This window comes from Balaenoptera acutorostrata, chromosome X, assembly GCF_949987535.1.
Source record: "Balaenoptera acutorostrata chromosome X, mBalAcu1.1, whole genome shotgun sequence".
NCBI classification, from domain to species: Eukaryota; Metazoa; Chordata; class Mammalia; order Artiodactyla; family Balaenopteridae; genus Balaenoptera; species Balaenoptera acutorostrata.
In genome coordinates, this window is record NC_080085.1 from 108,246,858 (window position 1) to 108,265,246 (window position 18,389).

At 43.6% G+C, this 18,389-nt stretch overlaps 1 protein-coding gene across 1 annotated transcript in view; it reads right to left on the reverse strand.

Annotated features, from left to right (window-relative positions):
* TENM1 (teneurin transmembrane protein 1) overlaps nt 1–18,389 on the reverse strand; it is a 352,331-nt gene that overhangs the window by 36,439 nt on the left and 297,503 nt on the right. Inside the window, exons 21-22 of the mRNA XM_057538278.1 lie at nt 3,152–3,518; nt 1,207–1,717 (exon numbers count right to left, since the gene is read on the reverse strand). Coding sequence (XP_057394261.1) covers nt 1,207–1,717; nt 3,152–3,518 — 878 coding nt within the window. The remainder of the gene's footprint in view (nt 1–1,206; nt 1,718–3,151; nt 3,519–18,389) is intronic.

Consider the following 18,389-nt stretch of genomic DNA (forward strand, 5'->3'; position numbering starts at 1 on the left):
TTATCTCCGCTTCTCACGTTCCTCAACTTGAATGCCATTTCAGGCTCTGAGTTCAGTTCCATGGATTATCTTCACTTGGTAAACTGGTTAAAAATTCAGCAATTCCCTTCGTGGGGAAGATGCTTGCTGAGTGCTCGCAAACTAGCTTTCTAAATGGGTTGACTTGCAAATAACGTTGTCCAGCCTTAAAAGGCAAGGACGATGGTCTCTATTTCCATGACAGGACACCTCCTAGTAGCCTGCTGTCAGACACACCTTCTGTTAATTCCCAGTTACACAAAGTTATCACAGATCCGGTCTGTGAATACCCAAATGTGTTGGAGTCTTTGCCTTGTGCAGGGAAACGAGGGGAGGGCGCAGGCCTGTACTGAAGCTTTTGACTCCACATTTCCCAGAAGCAGCCAGTGGAGTGCAGCTTCTCCTGTTTCAGCATTTGCCCCACGTCATTTCACAACTTAAACTGAGTTGGGCTGGGCTGGGCTGCGCACACATTCATTAAACCCCACAGGGATCAATAAATACTAGTTGGGCTTCCCTGGTGGCGCAGTGGTTGAGAATCTGTCTGCCAATGCAGGGGACACGGGTTCGAGCCCTGGTCTGGGAAGATCCCACATGCCGCGGAGCAACTAGGCCCGTGAGCCACAACTACTGAGCCTGCGCGTCTGGAGCCTGTGCTCCGCAACAAGAGAGGCCACGATAGTGAGAGGCCCGCGCACCGTGATGAAGAGTGGTCCCCGCTTGCCACAACTAGAGAAAGCCCTCGCACAGAAACGAAGACCCAACACAGCCAAAAATAAATAAATAAATATTTTTTAAAAAAATAAATAAATAAATACTAGTTAAACTACACTGCTTCTTTGCTACTTTAGAACTATTTTCTAGCTTTGTCATTTAAATGAAATTTTCCCTTGTTTTCCCAGCTCGAGCACATGGACTTCCGCCTCATTCTTGTCTCGTGCAGCGCCACGCTTGATTCTTCATTCGGCCTATGTTTTTATTCTTATGCTCTGCAAAAGTGCTCTGGAGAAATGGGCTCGAAGCCTAGGAGTTGGGTAAAATTTTCTCCTTGACTTATTTATTTATTTTTATTGTGGCTGTTAGGAGAAAATAGCATGCAACACTCAGCAATTACTAAGTCATTTTCCCACTGTAATACAATTGCAAATACAAACCTAACAAAGCCCATGTTGAGAATTAGAAACTTACTCATAAACGGTTGTCCATCCATTTTCGTTACTTTTGGTAGCCAGAAGCCCCGTGTTTCCTGGATAGGTCATCAAGGCCAGATTGTAGCCTTGGGCTGACACTCTTTTCAGGACTCCGTTGCTGCTTATGGTCAGCCAGTACACCTGCCCGCCAGGCACCACAAGCCAAAGGGGCATCCCGCTTGCGTCTCGGCGAATGTGCACAGAATTGCCGTTGCTGCTGGTAATCGCACCCAAGTCGCCTTCGGCATTGTAGGTGAAATTATACACATAGTCCCTCGTTATCAAGTTCAAAGTGTGCAGGTGGGTTCCATTGACAGTGAACTGGTACAGTTCCTGATCAGCAGGTGACGCAATCTCATAAAGGTTCATGTCATTCAAGTGGGCTTGGTTCCTGCTAATGGTACGAATTCGAACATTCCCAAGGTCTGCCACGTAGAGGGTACCATCAGGTGACACTGCTAAGGAGGAAGGGGCTTTCATCTTTGCATCTTTGGCATAGCCACCATCACCTGTGGGAGAAAGACCCTGATGTTAATAGTTGTGGTCACAAGCATTTATACAAACATACCGTATACAGAGATCGCTGTGCATCAAGAATCATTCTAAAGGGAACAATCAGTGAACCAACATTCTCCACATGCCCCAGCTGGATATTTGAAACCCATTATTCACAATTCTTGAGTCAGTGCCACTGAAGATGAACAGTGAGATGCAATCCTCTCAGTTAACACCAATTTTGTGAAATCGTCAATCCTGCTCTTCTGTATCTATTGCATTGAAGGATACAAAAACAGCAAATGATGACAGCCACCCCAAATCTGGCTGGAAATCCAGAGACTTAACACCTGTCCATGCTCATAGTATCTATCTCAGGGCTTTCCAGTCCTACTGTGGCCAGACACCTTTCTTCTGTTAACTTTCATTGTCACATTGTCAAAGTACACTAAGTCTGCAAGTGCGACAATGATTCAGAACATCAAATTCGATAACTGGAATAAACATTCCAGTTTTGCCTTGAAAGAAAGATATCAATTAGCAAAATAACTATAAAACTAGTTGTCTAGGAAAACATTGGAAATATCAATCAAAAGTCATATTGACCCAGTTGCTCACTCTTGATTCCTCTGTCCCAAGGAAAGGCAAAGGTTAAAAGAAACATTTGGGCGTGGATGAGCAGTTTGATAGGGCTGCATGCAGCATGGAGGGATGTCCACGCACCAGCAATAAATGCATCTATTGACATTTACAGGACTGTTTACTGTCTGGAATATCCACTCCGTGTTTTGGAGAAAAGGCTCTTTTTTTCCCCCCCTATTTCAATTGGAAGTAAAGGGCACTATTGGTTATGGAGAAAATTTTGGATTAAAAAAAAAAACAATGTAAGTAGCAGACTGATGTCCTGAGAACCCTCATTGTGAGGTTTAATTTTGCCCTTGTACCCCGAAAGCAGCCTGCTGATAGTCCCTTTGGGTTTCAAATAGCTCACATTGTTAATCTGGAAACCAGTCACTTATTGGAAGTAATGTTTTCCTTAGCTAAATCAGTAAATGTAGGTTTTACCTAGCTTCCCTTTCTCCAAAGTACAAATAATATCATGATCTTACATTTGTAGAGTGGTCTTAACTTCTTAGAGTACCAAAACTTTTATTATACTAGTTTATCTTCAAAGCAGCAAGGTGATATAACTGAGACACGTGGTCTCTCTACTTAGCAGGTGAAGTGAGTCATGAAGGGGTTTTATGGCTTTCCTAGGGTCACTCAGTGAGTCAGTTGCAGAACAAGGACCAGATACTAAGCTGTCTGGTCCCCAATCCATTGCTTTCTCCACTGCCTCACACCAATGTTTACAAGTAATAATTTTGTTCTTTTTTTGACTTTTCTGACGCACGTTTTTCTTTTGAAAACAGAGAGGGGGAGCTGCTGAATTGCTAAAAAGGTCATACCTGAAAAACAGTCACAGTTGGGATCAATTTTGCAGTCACAGTCAGTGGGGGCACCAGCCATGATGGAGATCTCCCCATTGGTGGTAACTTGCTGAATGCGGTTTACTTTCCTCTCGTCTGTTTCAGCTATGAAGAGCAGCCCGCTGTGGGAGACGCTGATGGCCCTTGCCGACTCCAGAGTGGAGTGAATTGCTACCTTGCTGACCAAGAAATGATCGATGCCTGGCACCTGGCAGTGAATGGGGCGCCCTGCAATGATCCGCACTCGCCTGTTCTCAGAAATTTGAAGCACAATGTTGTTATCCAAGACATACAATGAATTGTCCAAGGGATTGACTGCAAGGTCTGTTGGCCACTCTAATCGCACCTGCAAAAAGAACAGAACACACACCATTAGGTTACAATATCTTTCCGGGGCCGTTTTACCTTGAAAGAAAAATTGGTTTATTGGTTCCCCGTCTCATGAATTTCAGCAATGTTGGTGTTATCCGGCAAAGTTCGGAAGGACAGTTGATTAAGTGCTCTGGTATACACATTTACCATTTATGCCATTTCCAACATAATGTGAATTATTTTCTGCTATAATTCCAGAAGGATCCTTCTCAGAGTGTGGGCTCTGGACCTGAGAACCAGTTAGAAATGCAAATTCTCAGGCCCCAACCTAGACTTATTGAATCAGTAACTCTGGAGTTGGAGCCCAGCCAGCCATGTTTTAACAAGTCCTCCACGTGATTCTGAAGCACAATAAAGTTTGAGGACCACCGCTCTAGGGCTTCTGTGGCACTATGAGATGCAAATCTCTCTCACTGCTCTGTAGATGCATGGAACAGCAAAGTCATAGAGGCACCTGGACAACAGAGTGCTAGAGAAACCCGATTTTACTCTATCAGCAACCTTTTGGGACAGGACCTTTCATTGGCACAGACCTAGCATCTGTCTTGTGGAATACTCAGGTACAGTTCATCAGCTGCGGATTTGGAATCCTAAGTTGTAATGCACTGCTCATGTGGCTTGACCTGGTTCACTCCATATCCTCCTTTCCTCAGCAAAGAAACAGGTTGGTTTGTTCTTTCATTGGATGTTTGCTGAGCACCTTCTCTGTGCTAAGTCTTGTGCTAGGCTTTGGGCATTCAAAAGATCCCCAAAATGACACAGCTTCTGTCTTCAAATGCCTCATGGTCTACAAGAACCCTTGGAGAGCCATCAGGCAATTACTCTCCATGTCATGAGAAGGAGGCAGCAGAGAGGATGTGAGAGCTCTTTACCCAGACTAGGAGTCAGGAGGCAGGGTATTTCCAGAGAAGGTGGTACCTAAATAGGGTCTGCAGTGACCAGTAGGAGAGGAATGGGGTGGAAGTGGCAGGCAGCAGAGTTGAGGGCAATCCAGGGAGAGGGAGCAGCATGGGTGAAGGTTCGGAGACTAGAGACAGCATGGCCCATCCAGATACTACAAACAATTCAGTAAGGCTAATACAGGCTGAGTGATGGGAGAGGTGATCGGTGAGAATCAGGAGGTAGACAGTGGCTAGGTATTATGGACTGAATTGTGCCCCCCTAAATTCATATGCTGAAGTCTAACCTCTAATGTGACTGTATTTGGAGATGAGGCCTTGAAAGAGGTAATAAAGGTTAAATGAGGTCATAAGGGTGGGGCTCTCATGTCCTTATAAGAAGAAGGAAATACCAGGAATGTGTATGCACAGAGAAAAGCCCATGTGAGGACACAGTAAGAGGATGGGCGTCTGCAAGCCAAGGAGAGAGATCTCAGGAGAAGCCAAACCTGCCGACACCTTGATCTTGAACTTCCCGCCTCCAGAACTATGAGAGTATCACTTTCTCTTGTTAAAGCCACCTGGTCTGTGGTGTTTCGTTGTGGTAGCCCCAGCAGACTAATACACCAGGTAATGGAGAGATGTACATGTCCAGGTTTATTCTGATGGCTTTAAGTAGGGATGTGACATAATCATATTTGGGTTCTAGAGGGACCACACTGTCTGCTGTTGAGATCATATTGGAGGAGGAGGTGAGATGGGAAACAGGCCGCTAGTTAAGAGGCTCCTGCAGTGGTCCAGGTGAGGGATGATGGTGGCCTGAATTAGGTTGGCGACAGTGGGGATGGAGAGAAGTAGATGGATTTGAGACACATTAAGGAGTTAGAAGCAAAAGGACTGTGTGTGTGTGTGTGTGTGTGTGTGTGTGTGTGTGTGTGTGTGTGTGTGTCTGGCGTGCTGGTGCCCAGTGCTGTGCTGGGCACTGGGACACACAGGCCAAGCAAACACGGATCTACTCTAGTTCCTTTCTCGACACAGGAGTCAGCCCAATGCCTACCCTGACATTTCCTCGACAGCTGCTATTCATCACTGGGCACTTCTCAGAGAACTATGTTACGTGCACTCTCGACTCCACCACTCACTTATTCTGTACTTTATTTCTCTTCTCTTATGGCTAGGCAAAGGCAGAAGAGTCTGCCCCATTCCTGGCCAAGATAGTAACAGTAATGTAGCTGCAATTCTTTTTGCCTTGAGTGAAAGCCCGAGGAAAGCTTTGTTTTTCTCCTTGAATCCAAAAGTCTGGAAACAAGATACACGCTATCATCGCATTCTGAGGCCCACTATTTCCAGGTTGGAAGAGGCCTTCCACTCAGTAATGAAGTGGACAAAGGCCAGTCTGAGATAAAGCCCTTCTCTCTAATTCTGTCTCTTAATGGAGGGCAACTGGTGATGTTATAAAGAAGACAAAGGTTGTCTTTGACCTCCCCTCTTGTACCACTTGGGGCTCTTGGCCCCCTGTCTCTGAGTGTCTCTCCCAGACACACAGCAGCCTCAACCTGTCCTCCTGTCTCTACATGCCCTCAGCCTCGACGTAGGCTGGCCTTCTCTGGTCAGTACCATATGCCTCTGGACAGCTAGGAATTTGAATGCTAATGGAGTATAAAGCTGAGCTTCTGTTATGCATGTTCTACAGAGCCTTTCAGACTGAGGCCATTGGATAAACATTAAACACCAGCCTTAACAGCTCCCAGAGCAGTTTGCTGTGATGTGTTCCTCAGCACGTCTGTCTGAGGCCCTTGCATGTCAGCGCCCTGCCACGGAGAGGGAGAGCAGGGGGATGGAGTGCCTGCGCTGTGGACCCCCCCACAGCCCTCACTCTGGACCTCTATACACACCATCGGGCTGGTACAGAAGCTGTCTGTGTGCGCTGGGCCTATGGAGCTCAGTCTCCCAGGAAATAAGCTGGGGCTGGCTGAGGAAGAGGAAACGAATGGATTTCAGTCCAACACTCGTATTTTGATCAAGTCTGAAGTCAGTGACCCAGAAAAAACAAAGTTGGCAGAAATGACGTTCTAATTATCCCCACTCTGAGAGCTGAGGCCGGGGCAGAGGCTGGGGACGGCGCACACCTGGCAGAAGTCAGAGAAGGCCATGTTTTGGACTCAGTTCTCTGCGGTCAAGGCCGCCTCTGAGATAAAGGCTGGCAGTTGGAAGATGAGCTATTAAATTCTCCGACTCGCCCAAGCTGATTTAAGTCAACACTATTGGTGTCATGTTTATTAGGTTTAAAATTGCCTCAAAAATACACCAGCTATTGTGTCTGTTTGTTTTCTGTTCCATCAAATAAGTCACCCTCTGGCAGTTTCCTGTGACTAAAGTGGCCTCTGTGCTTCTGAGACACTTTCTGGACGAGCTACACAGAATCCCTTTAATTCCCATTTGGTTTGTCTCTGAAAACTCCTCAGATGAAAGGTGTGCGGCTACTTAGTAGTCTAGGGTCTGTCTTTACAGAAACTGGACCTTTTCACCTCTCGTAGGTTGTTAGTTCCTTCTACCTGCTTCTCATGTTACATGCTCCCTTTTCCACGTAATTTTTCAAGGAACTGGTGCTTTATACCAAGGCATTTCCATAGCACACAACGTAGCATGCGGATTGGAGTCTTTGCGCTCATTCTGGCTGTCAGAATTAGCATCTGTTAGTTGCAGAGAGACCCCAGAATTATAGACCACTGAGGTGGGGCTAAGGTTAAGCCCTGAGGGCTGCTGGCATTTGTCCGGGTGGAGAGAAATAAACATTTCTTCTGGGGGTGGTGGGAGTGGAAAGAGCTGAAGGAACAGCAGTGAGGCTCTGGAATCTTCGCACAGTAGCCCAGCCTGCAGGCAAACCATTTGGCCTAATTTCTGGTCGTTGCCCCACCTTGTAAAAATACATTAATTTACTTGAAATGTCAAAATGTATTTAAGCTAAACTAGCATTAAAGGTCACTGGTGTAGCCGCCAGCTGGTAGAATGTGCCCATCTCCCAACAACCTTCCCTGAGAAATAACCCAGAGCAGCAAGGGGCTCTTGGTCTGGATGTCAAGCCTTGACAGCACCATGTCTTCCTCTGCTAATTGAAAATCTGCCTTGAAGGCACTTGGCTCTCAGGTCAGCCAGTCCCATGGTTGAGAGCCAGCTAATTTTGACCTAAGTAGTAGTTTATAAAGCAACAGAATCCTATCGGGGAAAATCCATATGTAACAGCAAAATCTAAATATGAGCCCTTGATTAGACTAAACTAGAAAATTCCTCAGTTATCCCACACTGTAGACACAGACCATAATTTGTAAACTGAGGCTCTCCCTAACAGTTTCAAGGCTGGTTCCTTCCCATACTAGTGTGTAACCCTAGGCAAATGAGGTATCTTCTATGAGTCTCTGATTTCTTCATCTGCAATAAGGAAAAGAAGCTAATGATAGTCTATCTACTTCTCAGAGATATTGCGTGGATTAATTGTGATAAGGAGGCAAGGTACTGAGCCCAGTGGCTGGACAAAGTATGGGATAGCCAATGGTATTAACATGAAAAATGGTCTCAAAGTCATAAACCTTTAGCGCTAGAAGGAACCTAGTCCAGTTACCACTCAATATAGTTCCTTTTCAGCTCCGTTTCCCAGACTTCAGTTGTCCACATAACAGCTTCATGAATTTTGCCTTAGCTGTCCACCACTTGCACTATTATTGACTTAATATTTTTCTTTAAATTGACCTACTTTTTAAATATAAATAGGTGCTGCCCCTTCCTTTGAACTGGACCTAATCAATAACATCTGTAAAATTACAGGCCCACTCATCTGAGCCTTTAATAAAAGTAACTACTGTTTATTGAGTGCTTCCTACGTATCAGGCTCTTTACATGGATTATTACTTTATATGCTTAGAGCAATCACTTGAGAAAGAAACTATCAATATCCCCATTTTCAGATGTCTGCTCTTCGCCTCTATGCCGTCTGATTCCTCACCTAGAAGAGTGGACATGTTTCTTCACACTCTCCTCACCAAGTCTGGCCTCCCCTTTACCTGGTTAGATTCAACCTAAAGGTTGATTTCAACCTTTTTTGTTGTTGTTGTTGCTGAGAAGGTCAAAGCTCATTAGGAGTTGAGTGATTTGTCTTTCTCTCTGTCAGTTGTTACCTTTCAGTTCAATGCTTTGTGGTGCCTACTCTGTCTCAGGCACTATTATAAAGGTAAATAAAAAAAGTCCCTGCCCTTTATGAGTTCACGGTCAAGTGACAGAAGGCAGATACAGAAACAGGTCATTTCAATATCACGTGGTTAAGTGACACGATAGACACATGCCCAGGGTGACATGGGAACACAGAGGAGGAAGTTTGGGGCAATACTCCTAGAAGAGAAATGTAAACTTAATCTTGAAGGATGAAGCAAAGGTACTGAGAAAAAGCAAGGTGGGAAGAGTGATCTCAGCAGAGGGAAAAGAATGAACAAAAGCACAGAAGCACGAAACGATATGGGAGTGTGGAGCTCACCGCAGTCTGGGATTGCTGGAGCATAAGTAGGGTAGGTAGTGGTGGTAAATGAAGTTTCAGTGTTTGCCGGGGACTAATTTTAAGTCTCTCCACTGAGGCACTATTGTCATTTGGGACCAGATGATTCTTTGTTGTGGGGCCTGTCCTGTGCAGTACAAGATATTTAGCAGCGTCTCTGGCCTTTATTCACTAAATGCAAGTAGCACCTTCCCTTGAGCTGTGACAACCAAAAATGTCTCCAGACATTACCAAATGTCCCCTAAGGGGAAAACTGTCCCTTGTTGAGAACCACTGCATTAAGCCATGAAGGGCTGTGTAGGCTAAGGACTTTAGACTTGAACTGAGGGTGTTGAGGAGTCAATGAAGATCTTTAAAGTTGGGGGTTGACATGGTCAGACTAGGGCTTTAGAAAGATCACTTAGGCTGCAGTTTGGGGAGCAGGCTGGAGGGAGACCAGATTGATGCAGGAGAATCAATTTGGAGGCCAGATCTTCACCAGTACATTCACACATTAACATAGCTGTCCCTCCACCCCTCTCGCAAATATCTGAGTGCTGACTCAGACAGACATAGTCCCTGCCTTCACGGGCTTAGAGTCTGCTACACTGTTTCTCATGCTTTTTTGGATTTACAAAGCCCTTCGAGAATCTGATGGAAGCTATATACTCTCTCCGTAGAAAAAGGCTCAGATGTAGTAGAAGGAAGTGGTTAGGAGCTCAGGCTTCAGAGTTAAGACTTCCTGGGTTCAAAATTTTGTTATTTGCTAACTCTGTGACCTTGGAGCAAATCAGTTAACCTCTCTGAGCCTCAGTTTCCTTATCTAGAAATTGGGTATAGTAGTAATACCTTCTCAAAAGTTTATTATAGGAATTATACAAAAAAAAACCTACATAAAGCACTTAGCACAGTGCCTGGTACACAGAAAGAGCTCTGTAAAGGCTACTTTTTATTATGGAACATGCCTATATTTCTTCTCATTCCTGTCTGACTATGGAAATGTTCTATTCCTTGGCTATCTCATGAACCTTTATTTGATTTTTTTTTTTTTTTGGCTGTGCCTCACGGCTTGTGGGATCTTAGTTCCCCAACCAGGGATTGAACCTGTGCCCCCTGAAATGGAAGTGCAGAGTCCTAACCACTGGACCGCCAGGGAAGCCCCTCATGAACTCTTAAGTGCAGTCACATCGTCATGCTCTTTCAAGGTTTCCCTTGCTTCTCTGTCACCAGCCATTCCCTCCTTGTTCATTTATTCCATTGCTTGAGAATCCTTTTAAGCTATGTGTCCTCCAAGAAACATTTGGCTTATATTGGGATATATTATTTCACATACATTTGTCAGCCAATTTCATGGCTAATATTTCAGCTTATTACTTGGATTCCCCACTGTTATTTGTTAACAGCACTCTTGGTGCAGTTCCAAGTGTAGAACATGCTACTTTCTTTTCCTTTCTTCTGCCAATAAATGGCTCTTTATCCCATTTTAGGCATTATGCTAGGCACTAAGGAGCCAGCTCTAACCAAGACAGACTAGGCCCTGCCCTCATGTAATTGACAACCTTTGGCTGACTTCATTTCCTTCATTTTCTAATAGATACAGGGTGTTGCTAGTGACACAGAGCAGTAGACTACTTCTGTTCCATTCCATCCATTTTAAGAAATTACTTCTCATGGAAAAGCCTCAGAAACACATCATGACTGTTACTATATTTTGCCATTGCTACCAAGTGCTAATAACTTCTTTTCCCCAAGTTCAACTGTGCTGAAGAAACCAGCTGTTTCCCAAACGGCCCTGTCTCCCTATCCTAAACACGACACTTCTCATCTCCCTCCTTTAGTACATTTCCAGCCTTGTGGCTCATCTGAAAAGTGACTGTTTGCTTTTGATCTCTGAGGCCTCTTCAGCAGGAATTTCCAGGAAGCGTATGATTATTGCTTCTGTAGTACGCCAACCTGGGGGAAGGTGCAGTGACGGGACGCAATGCTCTCTGCCAGGTGTTCTGCCAGCTCCATGTTAGACGTCCCCGTGCTTCTAAAAGCTGACAACTCCAGATTGTTACCATCACTTTCTGTCAGTTTTCAAATGGCCTTCTCGTTTCTTGACACTGATACTGTCTGAGCTTCTTCACATTTATCAAAGAGGGAAAAAACCGTCTGGAGAAAGTTTGGTTTTCTGCAGCTGGAAAGCACAATGACACCTTTGAGAGCGATGACCCTTATTGATCTTGCTTTTAAAAAGTGGAAATTATTAGAAGATGAAATACACTAAGACTACACGGACTCGTCAACCGGCAAATTATTTCCCATTATCTCAGATCCACATTCTTGTGTTTCTCTGAATAACGGCTGGAGAGTTTGAGGAACCCCTCAACCTTTGGTCAAATGTGTCAGCCTGGTCTGTGTCCATGGCTGCCCAATCAGAATAAGTGACACGTAAGTCACATTATTCACTGCAGATGAATAGCCAGGATCAATCTAATCCAGAGTTACAATTGGACTGATTTTAGAATCATTTTGCTGCAGAGCCTATAGATTAAATCACACCTACCCCAATGTTTCAAAAACATTTTGGAAGTTGAGGAAACAAAGTAAAGCAAAACAAACAAACAAAAACCCCCCAAAGCAGAGCTGGTATGTTTCATCTTGCAATAATTTACACTTTTTAAAAGGAAGATCAATAGGAGCCATCACTCTGAAAAGTATCATTGTGCTTTCCAAGTGCCCCAAACCAAACTTTTTCCAGATGGCTTTTAGAAATTTGAAGCTCAGACAGTATCAGGGTCAAAACAAAATGCTGAATTTGTGGTTACTAAGATGCCTGCGGCAGAGACTACTAGTTCTAGACCTACCCTATCATTCTTTCACTCTTTCCTCCTCCTTTAGTGCACTAATCTTAAAATTTGGGCACACTGCTATCTAGAATCGAAGACATTCCAGCCTGATTTGCAGTTATCTGTAGCCATGTGATAAAGTTCAAGGCAATAAGATGTAAGAGGAGGTGTGGAAGTATCCACACTTTTAAATTGATGCTGCTTAAGGAGAGCTGACCCAGCTGGAAGGAGCCCCTTTTTGCCCTTTCTTCCAGTATGCAATATGGATATAAGTGGCGGGAATTTTAGCAGATGTCTTAGACCATGAGGTGGCCATGAAAATGAAAGCTCTGTGCCAGGTGGGCAGGGCAGAATTATAGGAGCCTGGGTCCCAGACGACCTCATGGAACTGCCATCCAGTCCTGGACTATATTAGTCTGGCTGCTATCTTGCTTATGTCACTGTTGTGTGTGTGTGTGTGTGTGTGTGTGTGTGTTTGTGTGTGTGTGTGTGTGGCGGGGGGAAGGGGCGCTATTATTCTCAGCTGAATCCAATCACAACCAAGAAAATGTTCTGTTAGGCTTTGTTTTTGACTGGCGCTACCGACTATACCAATATGGTCAATCCAGTCTAACAAATTTCTAGGTTTACATCTCTGGATAGATCACCAGTGTTCGCAAAATTAAATTAAATTGACATAAATTATGTCCCAAAGAGACCGACACATGCGCCAAAGTCCACTAGGGTAGCCCTTTGTTATGAGGATGACTAATTGCTTAAAGTTAGTGATTAACCTCAAGCATTCCTGAATACCCAGGGCTCCATCATTGGGTACTTCAAGCTGTTCTTCCAGGTCCATGACTCATTCAGATACAACGCTTCTCCATTATACTATAAATATTTGTTTGCCTTCCTTTGTCTTCTATTAGGTCTGTGAGTCCTCAAGGGCAGGAATGAGGTCTCATTCATTTTTGTATTTCCAGTATCTGGTATTACAGTTGGCAAGTGTTTATTGAATGAAAACATTAGTGCCTCACTGACTGTAACATCTTCAGTCCATGAACGCATTTTAAAAATTGTAAAACACAAATTAGCTCTAAGAAAAACTAATTTTCATCAACATGTTTCAGTCAGTAAATCTGGGTTTCCAGAGACCCACTGAGGTTAGTGGGAGTTGCCATATTTCCTCAATCTTAAGAAGTGTATTTCCTACCCTTTCCATATTTTAAATTTTCTGAAGTGAGGTTTTGTCTTATAATCAACACATACATTTAATGGAGCACCTCTCCTCACTACCTAAAGTTATCAAATTGATGCTATGTTTTAGAATACATGGTGTCTTAGAACTGAGGAAATATGGTATTTCCATTTTGGTCTGCAGACTTCGGGGATCCCTGAGACTCTTTCAAGGAGGTCTGTGAGGTCAAAACTATTCTTAATACTATTTGCCTTTTGTATTTTCTTATGAGTATATAGAGGAGTTTTCCAGAGGGTGCCTGAGGCTACTATAGCTTTGTGTTTTAAAAAATTCACACTTTTACTTTCTAATAAGGTAAATAGATAAAACCCACATAGAGAAAAGCTCTTTGAAGTCTCCAACAATTTGTAGGAGTGTAAAGGGGTCCTGACACCAAAAAGCTTGAGAATAGGAAAGAAACAGTGAATGAAACCACTCTGTTACATAAGAGTTTCATTCAAGCTCATTAAGAAAAAAGCACGTATCCCTTCCAAGATGGTTCCTGGGGCCATAAGCTCTGTCCAAAAGCACACTGACCGAGTGGCTGAAAGTCTTTCCTTCCTCTAGAGACCCAAGGCCTGATGGGTGCTATAAAAGTTTGTTCTCAGAGTCTCCCTCAGAGCAATCAGCACGTACACACTCTGTATGAGTCTGCTGTGTAATTGCCACTACCTCATCTTCATAACAGGCATAATTGCTCTGCGTTTCCGTCACCCTTTCTTGCATCTCCTCTCTGAAGCCTCAATTTTGGAAATGGCACTTGTGGATACACAGAATGTTTAACCACTTCCAGTTTTCAATTTACAGTCAAAGTCATCTATCAGCAGGAGATGAAGGCCCAGTGTGAAAACTACAGAATGTCCTTCAGACACCACAGCTAATTTGTTTGTAAATTTGATTGTTATTGTCAGAACATATTGTACATGATGCTACTTGTCGATTTACTATTTGTATCTCTCTGTATCTTGGGTTTTATCATTACAGTCAAAGAACTTAACACTTTCAGCACTTCTGCGGGTGGGGAGAGGAACATGAAAGTTTTACTGTTTTTTTGCTTTTTCTTTTGTGTCTCTATTTCAATTTAATTTTACATGTATTTCTTAAATTCCCAGTGTATAGCCAGCACTGTGGGAGATACACATACAGAAGGGGAGACAACCAGAGAACAGTCCAAGGTAACATGAAATCCAATGTGAGACCAGGTGATGAGACCATGCATTCTGAGAGAATTTGGAGTAAAGAGAAGACCACTGTGGGTCTTCATGCAGTAGCGGGTGGGGCTCTTGTCGAGAGCCAAGGCTTTGCCTGCGTAGGAGCCAGGGACTTTGAAGAAGGCCCCGGAATCATTTGGTAGCGTTTCTTCCTGTTGAGCAGTTGCAGAAACTTGTCTGTTGCAGGTTGTTAATATTATAGTATTGGCTCGACAGGATAGACCAAGCTTCCAATTCCCTTCGGCACCTAAAGCAATTTACAGGTCAGAAGTATGACTGCACTGCTTTTATGAAATGTTCTGATTTCATTGATCAGCCACTCTGAGATTATGTTTTCATTTCTGTAGCTACTGCTAATCCTGTTTTCCGGTATAATATTTCAAGAAGGAACTATTAAAAAATTTCACCATGGAGATGTTTAGAAGTGGGCAGGGTTCTAAATGGGAAGAGAAATGTCACAAGTCATGATTGCTCTACTCAAAAGTTTATTTCAAGTTAGACTAGAATTCTACCACAGATTGTGTCTCATCTTAACTCTGTAATGTTTCCAAATGATAAGGACACTAATAAGAACAGATGGCCTAATGAACATTTAGAGGGAAGATTTAACTGGTCTTATTTTCATTAGGCCTGCAGTGCACTTCCGGGTTTTGCCCGCCACTTCCCTGTGTGTAATACGAAACAGCACATCCTCAACAGATGGCCCAGCTCAGGCTTCATGCTTCCAGAACTCTGGAGACTGGCCACCTGACCACTTACCATGTGTACAGAATCATTTAAGGAAGCAGGCAGGCTACGGACTTGAGCCTGAACAAAAGCAAAACGTGGTCATGCATATTGAGTACCCGAGCTTCAACAAGAGGGGAGTCAGACTCACTCTAGCAAACAAACTAAGCAGCTCTGGTTGAGGTCTCCCCATAACAGCTTCTTATGGATTCAGTAATGATGAAATCCTCTGTGGCAAATGGTCCACTCTAATTAACATTTCATCCAAACCGTAAGCATATCTGAGTGACTCCGGCAGCAACAATGACATGGAAATCCAACACCTCATTGCACAGTGTGTTAGTTAGTGAGCTAATGTCTCCCAGCTCCAGACTCACCCCTTTAAAGACACTGCTTTGGATGAACCGGTTTGCAGGGCAGAAATAGAGACACAGATGTAGAGAAACAAACGTATGGACACCAAGGGGGGAAAGCGGCGGGGGGGGGGGGGGGCGCGGGGGGGGCGGGGGGGATGAATTGGGAGGCTGGGATTGACATATATACACTAATATGTATAAAATAGATAACTAATAAGAACTTGCTGTATAAAAATAAATAAAATAAAATTCAGAAAAAAAAAATTAAGACACTGCTTTGTGATACTGGGCTTGGGACTCTGCAAACTACATTTCTTTTTTTACCAGCTGGATTTTTGATCGATCCTGACGATCTGGGAAATAAAGCGATTCTGGAAGGCTAGAGGAGGGAGAAGGCACTCACTCCTTCCCGCCTGCTTTCTGTTCCAGTCAGTGTTGCTGTAAGAGTAGCCCTTCATCCTGGTGGCAGTGGCTGGCTGCACTTCCCAGCTCCTCTCCGTAATCGGAGAATTGGTCTCACCATGCTCCCTCTCAGGGACCGGAAGCAGGCTGACTGGCATCCTCTTCTCAGAGGAGTAGGTCCCACTTGGATGGATCGAATCCTCCACCTCTCTAGGTTCTGACAAGTCCAACCCCTTTCTTCTGTTTCCCCAGCCCTAGAGGTGGTGGCTGCCTCCTGCAGGTATTATCTCTTTTCTTGCAACCCTCTAACACCTGTGCAGCCCATTCCCTATATTAAATCTCTCTCTGTTGAAATAACTAATTTCTGTTTTTCTGACTGGATCTTAACTGAGATTCACAGCATCAACCCATATACACGACAAAGGAAGAGCAATACCCACTGCGGGGCAGTGGTAATAGAAAACTAGTAAAAGTGAGCCAGAACCAGCAAAGACTATCTCGTACTGAGAGAATTTATTAGTCAGCAGCATCCTCGGTGTATCTACTGGCCTGTGAAGCTGCCATGTCCAGAAAATAGCCACATAAAATAAATCCGCTGTGTTTGGACTTTAATGAAGTTGGTTGTGATTGACTTTAACCAGAGCTTCTCTGACTCTCTGATGCTGCCATGTTGATGTCCTTACTGTTTAAAAGCTTCTCACTCTTGTGATTTTTGAGGATGATTTCATAGTGGATCATGCCACTCTCCCATACATCTTTTGGAGAAAGAATTCTGTACTGAATGATTCATAAGGTGGGCCCATGACAATAATTCCTGTGTGCTTAGAATTTACTTATTAAATAATAATACAATGGGCATTTACTACTAAATGTCTATTATATTCTCTCTTGCTAGTCTCCTTGTCAGAAATTAGGATTGCTCCTTCAGAATCCTTTTCCCCTTGATTTGGAATGGGGAGTGTATTCTGAGGTAGACCAAGTGAACACCTGTTTTTCTTAGGTATCTCAAGATAAACACCTCTCAGCAGGTGTAGCCTCTTGGTAAGTCTTTCATATGTTCCCGTGTTCAATTTTTACAAATATACTAACTTCTGCATGAAAAGATGACACTCCTGATGACAGCCAACAGAACTTTCTCTTTGAATTCTGTTTCCATTTAATAAATATGGGTTGGCACTGATTCATGCACTTCCCCCTCCCACAGTTAATAGAGAGTAAGGCTATATTTAAAGTCTGAAAGATAGTTAGGCCAATTGGCTCACATTGGGACTTAGCCCAGGATGTTGGCCATATAAGCCCTAGATGCTAACCACTGAATTTGCCAACCAGATACCTCTGCATCTTAGAGAGTTCCAGGTTTATTTCAGGTTATGGCGCCTGCCAGTCAAAATGTGTGCAAGACTGAGTGGTTCAAAAGTAGTTTGCAAGCTTTGTATCTTGTGACTCTCCCTGAACTTTGAAGATGCTTTTCCTCTAGTGCTTAATAGTTTTAATAAGAGCTAACATGCCATTGTCCTTTGTGTGGAAAGAGGACACTGCTGAGGGAGTTTTATTTATGTGATAAATTATGTTTTCGATATAGCATTGAGCACGGTACTTGACTTTTATTTTAAGGCCCCTGACAACTCTGGCTATTTGTTTGTGTGCAGATATTTCAGCAGAATTTGGATGTGCTGGAGTTGAAGATGTTGGCCTGCTGTTCTCCACTTCTTATATAAACAACCGAGCGTTCACTTTGGAGGGAGCAATGCAAATATCTTGGGTAATAGGTTATTCCACCCTGATTGTGATTTTACCTAAGAGATGTAGGCCTAAAAAGTGCAGTTAAAAGAAAAAGAGTTTGAATGAATTTGGAGAAGGGAAATGATTGATATTTAAAGAAACTCTGGGACTTCCCTGGTGGCACAGTGGTTAAGAATTCGCCTGCCAATGCAGGGGACATGAATTCGAGTCCTGGTCCGGAAAGATCCCACATGCCGCAGAGCAGCTAAGCCAGTGCACCACAACTACTGAGCTTGCACTCTAGAGCCTGCGAGCCACAGCTACCGAGCCCATGTGCCACAACTACTGCAGCCCATGCGCCAAGAGCCTGTGCTCCGCAACAAGAGAAGCCACCGCAATGAGAAGCCCGCGCACTGCAATGAAGAGTAGCCCCCACTCGCCACAACTAGAGAAAGCCCGCACGCAGCAACAAAGACCCAACACAGCCAAAAAAAAGAAAGAAAGAAAGAAAGAAACTCTGTGGGTAATTTTATTGTAATTCTTCTCCCAGTTTATAATTTTGTTAAATTTGGGTTTTTATACATTAGACATTTTAAAACTGATTGACATGCTTGGAACCTGAATATCTTGATTAAAAAAAAGAAAAAGACAAAGCAACTCATACACTAAACTTGCTTCAAAAATTCTAGGACACTGCTCTCTTTCTTATTATGAATATATTAGCCTCATAACTTCTTTCCTTTTGATTTTCCACTTAGCTGGGAGCCTCTGTTTTGTCTTGGGAGAGTCATATTCTTCGTATTGACCTAGAAAAACCCTGTCGTCTTACTTATCTACTTTTATATTTAATTTTTTTGTGAAATTGACCCACCTAGGATGGCCACCCACTGCATGAGCTCCTCTTTACCTCTTGATTTCAAAGTGATGGAAGATGATCTAAAATCTATACATCTCAAATTCACAGACGTATGAAACTCACAC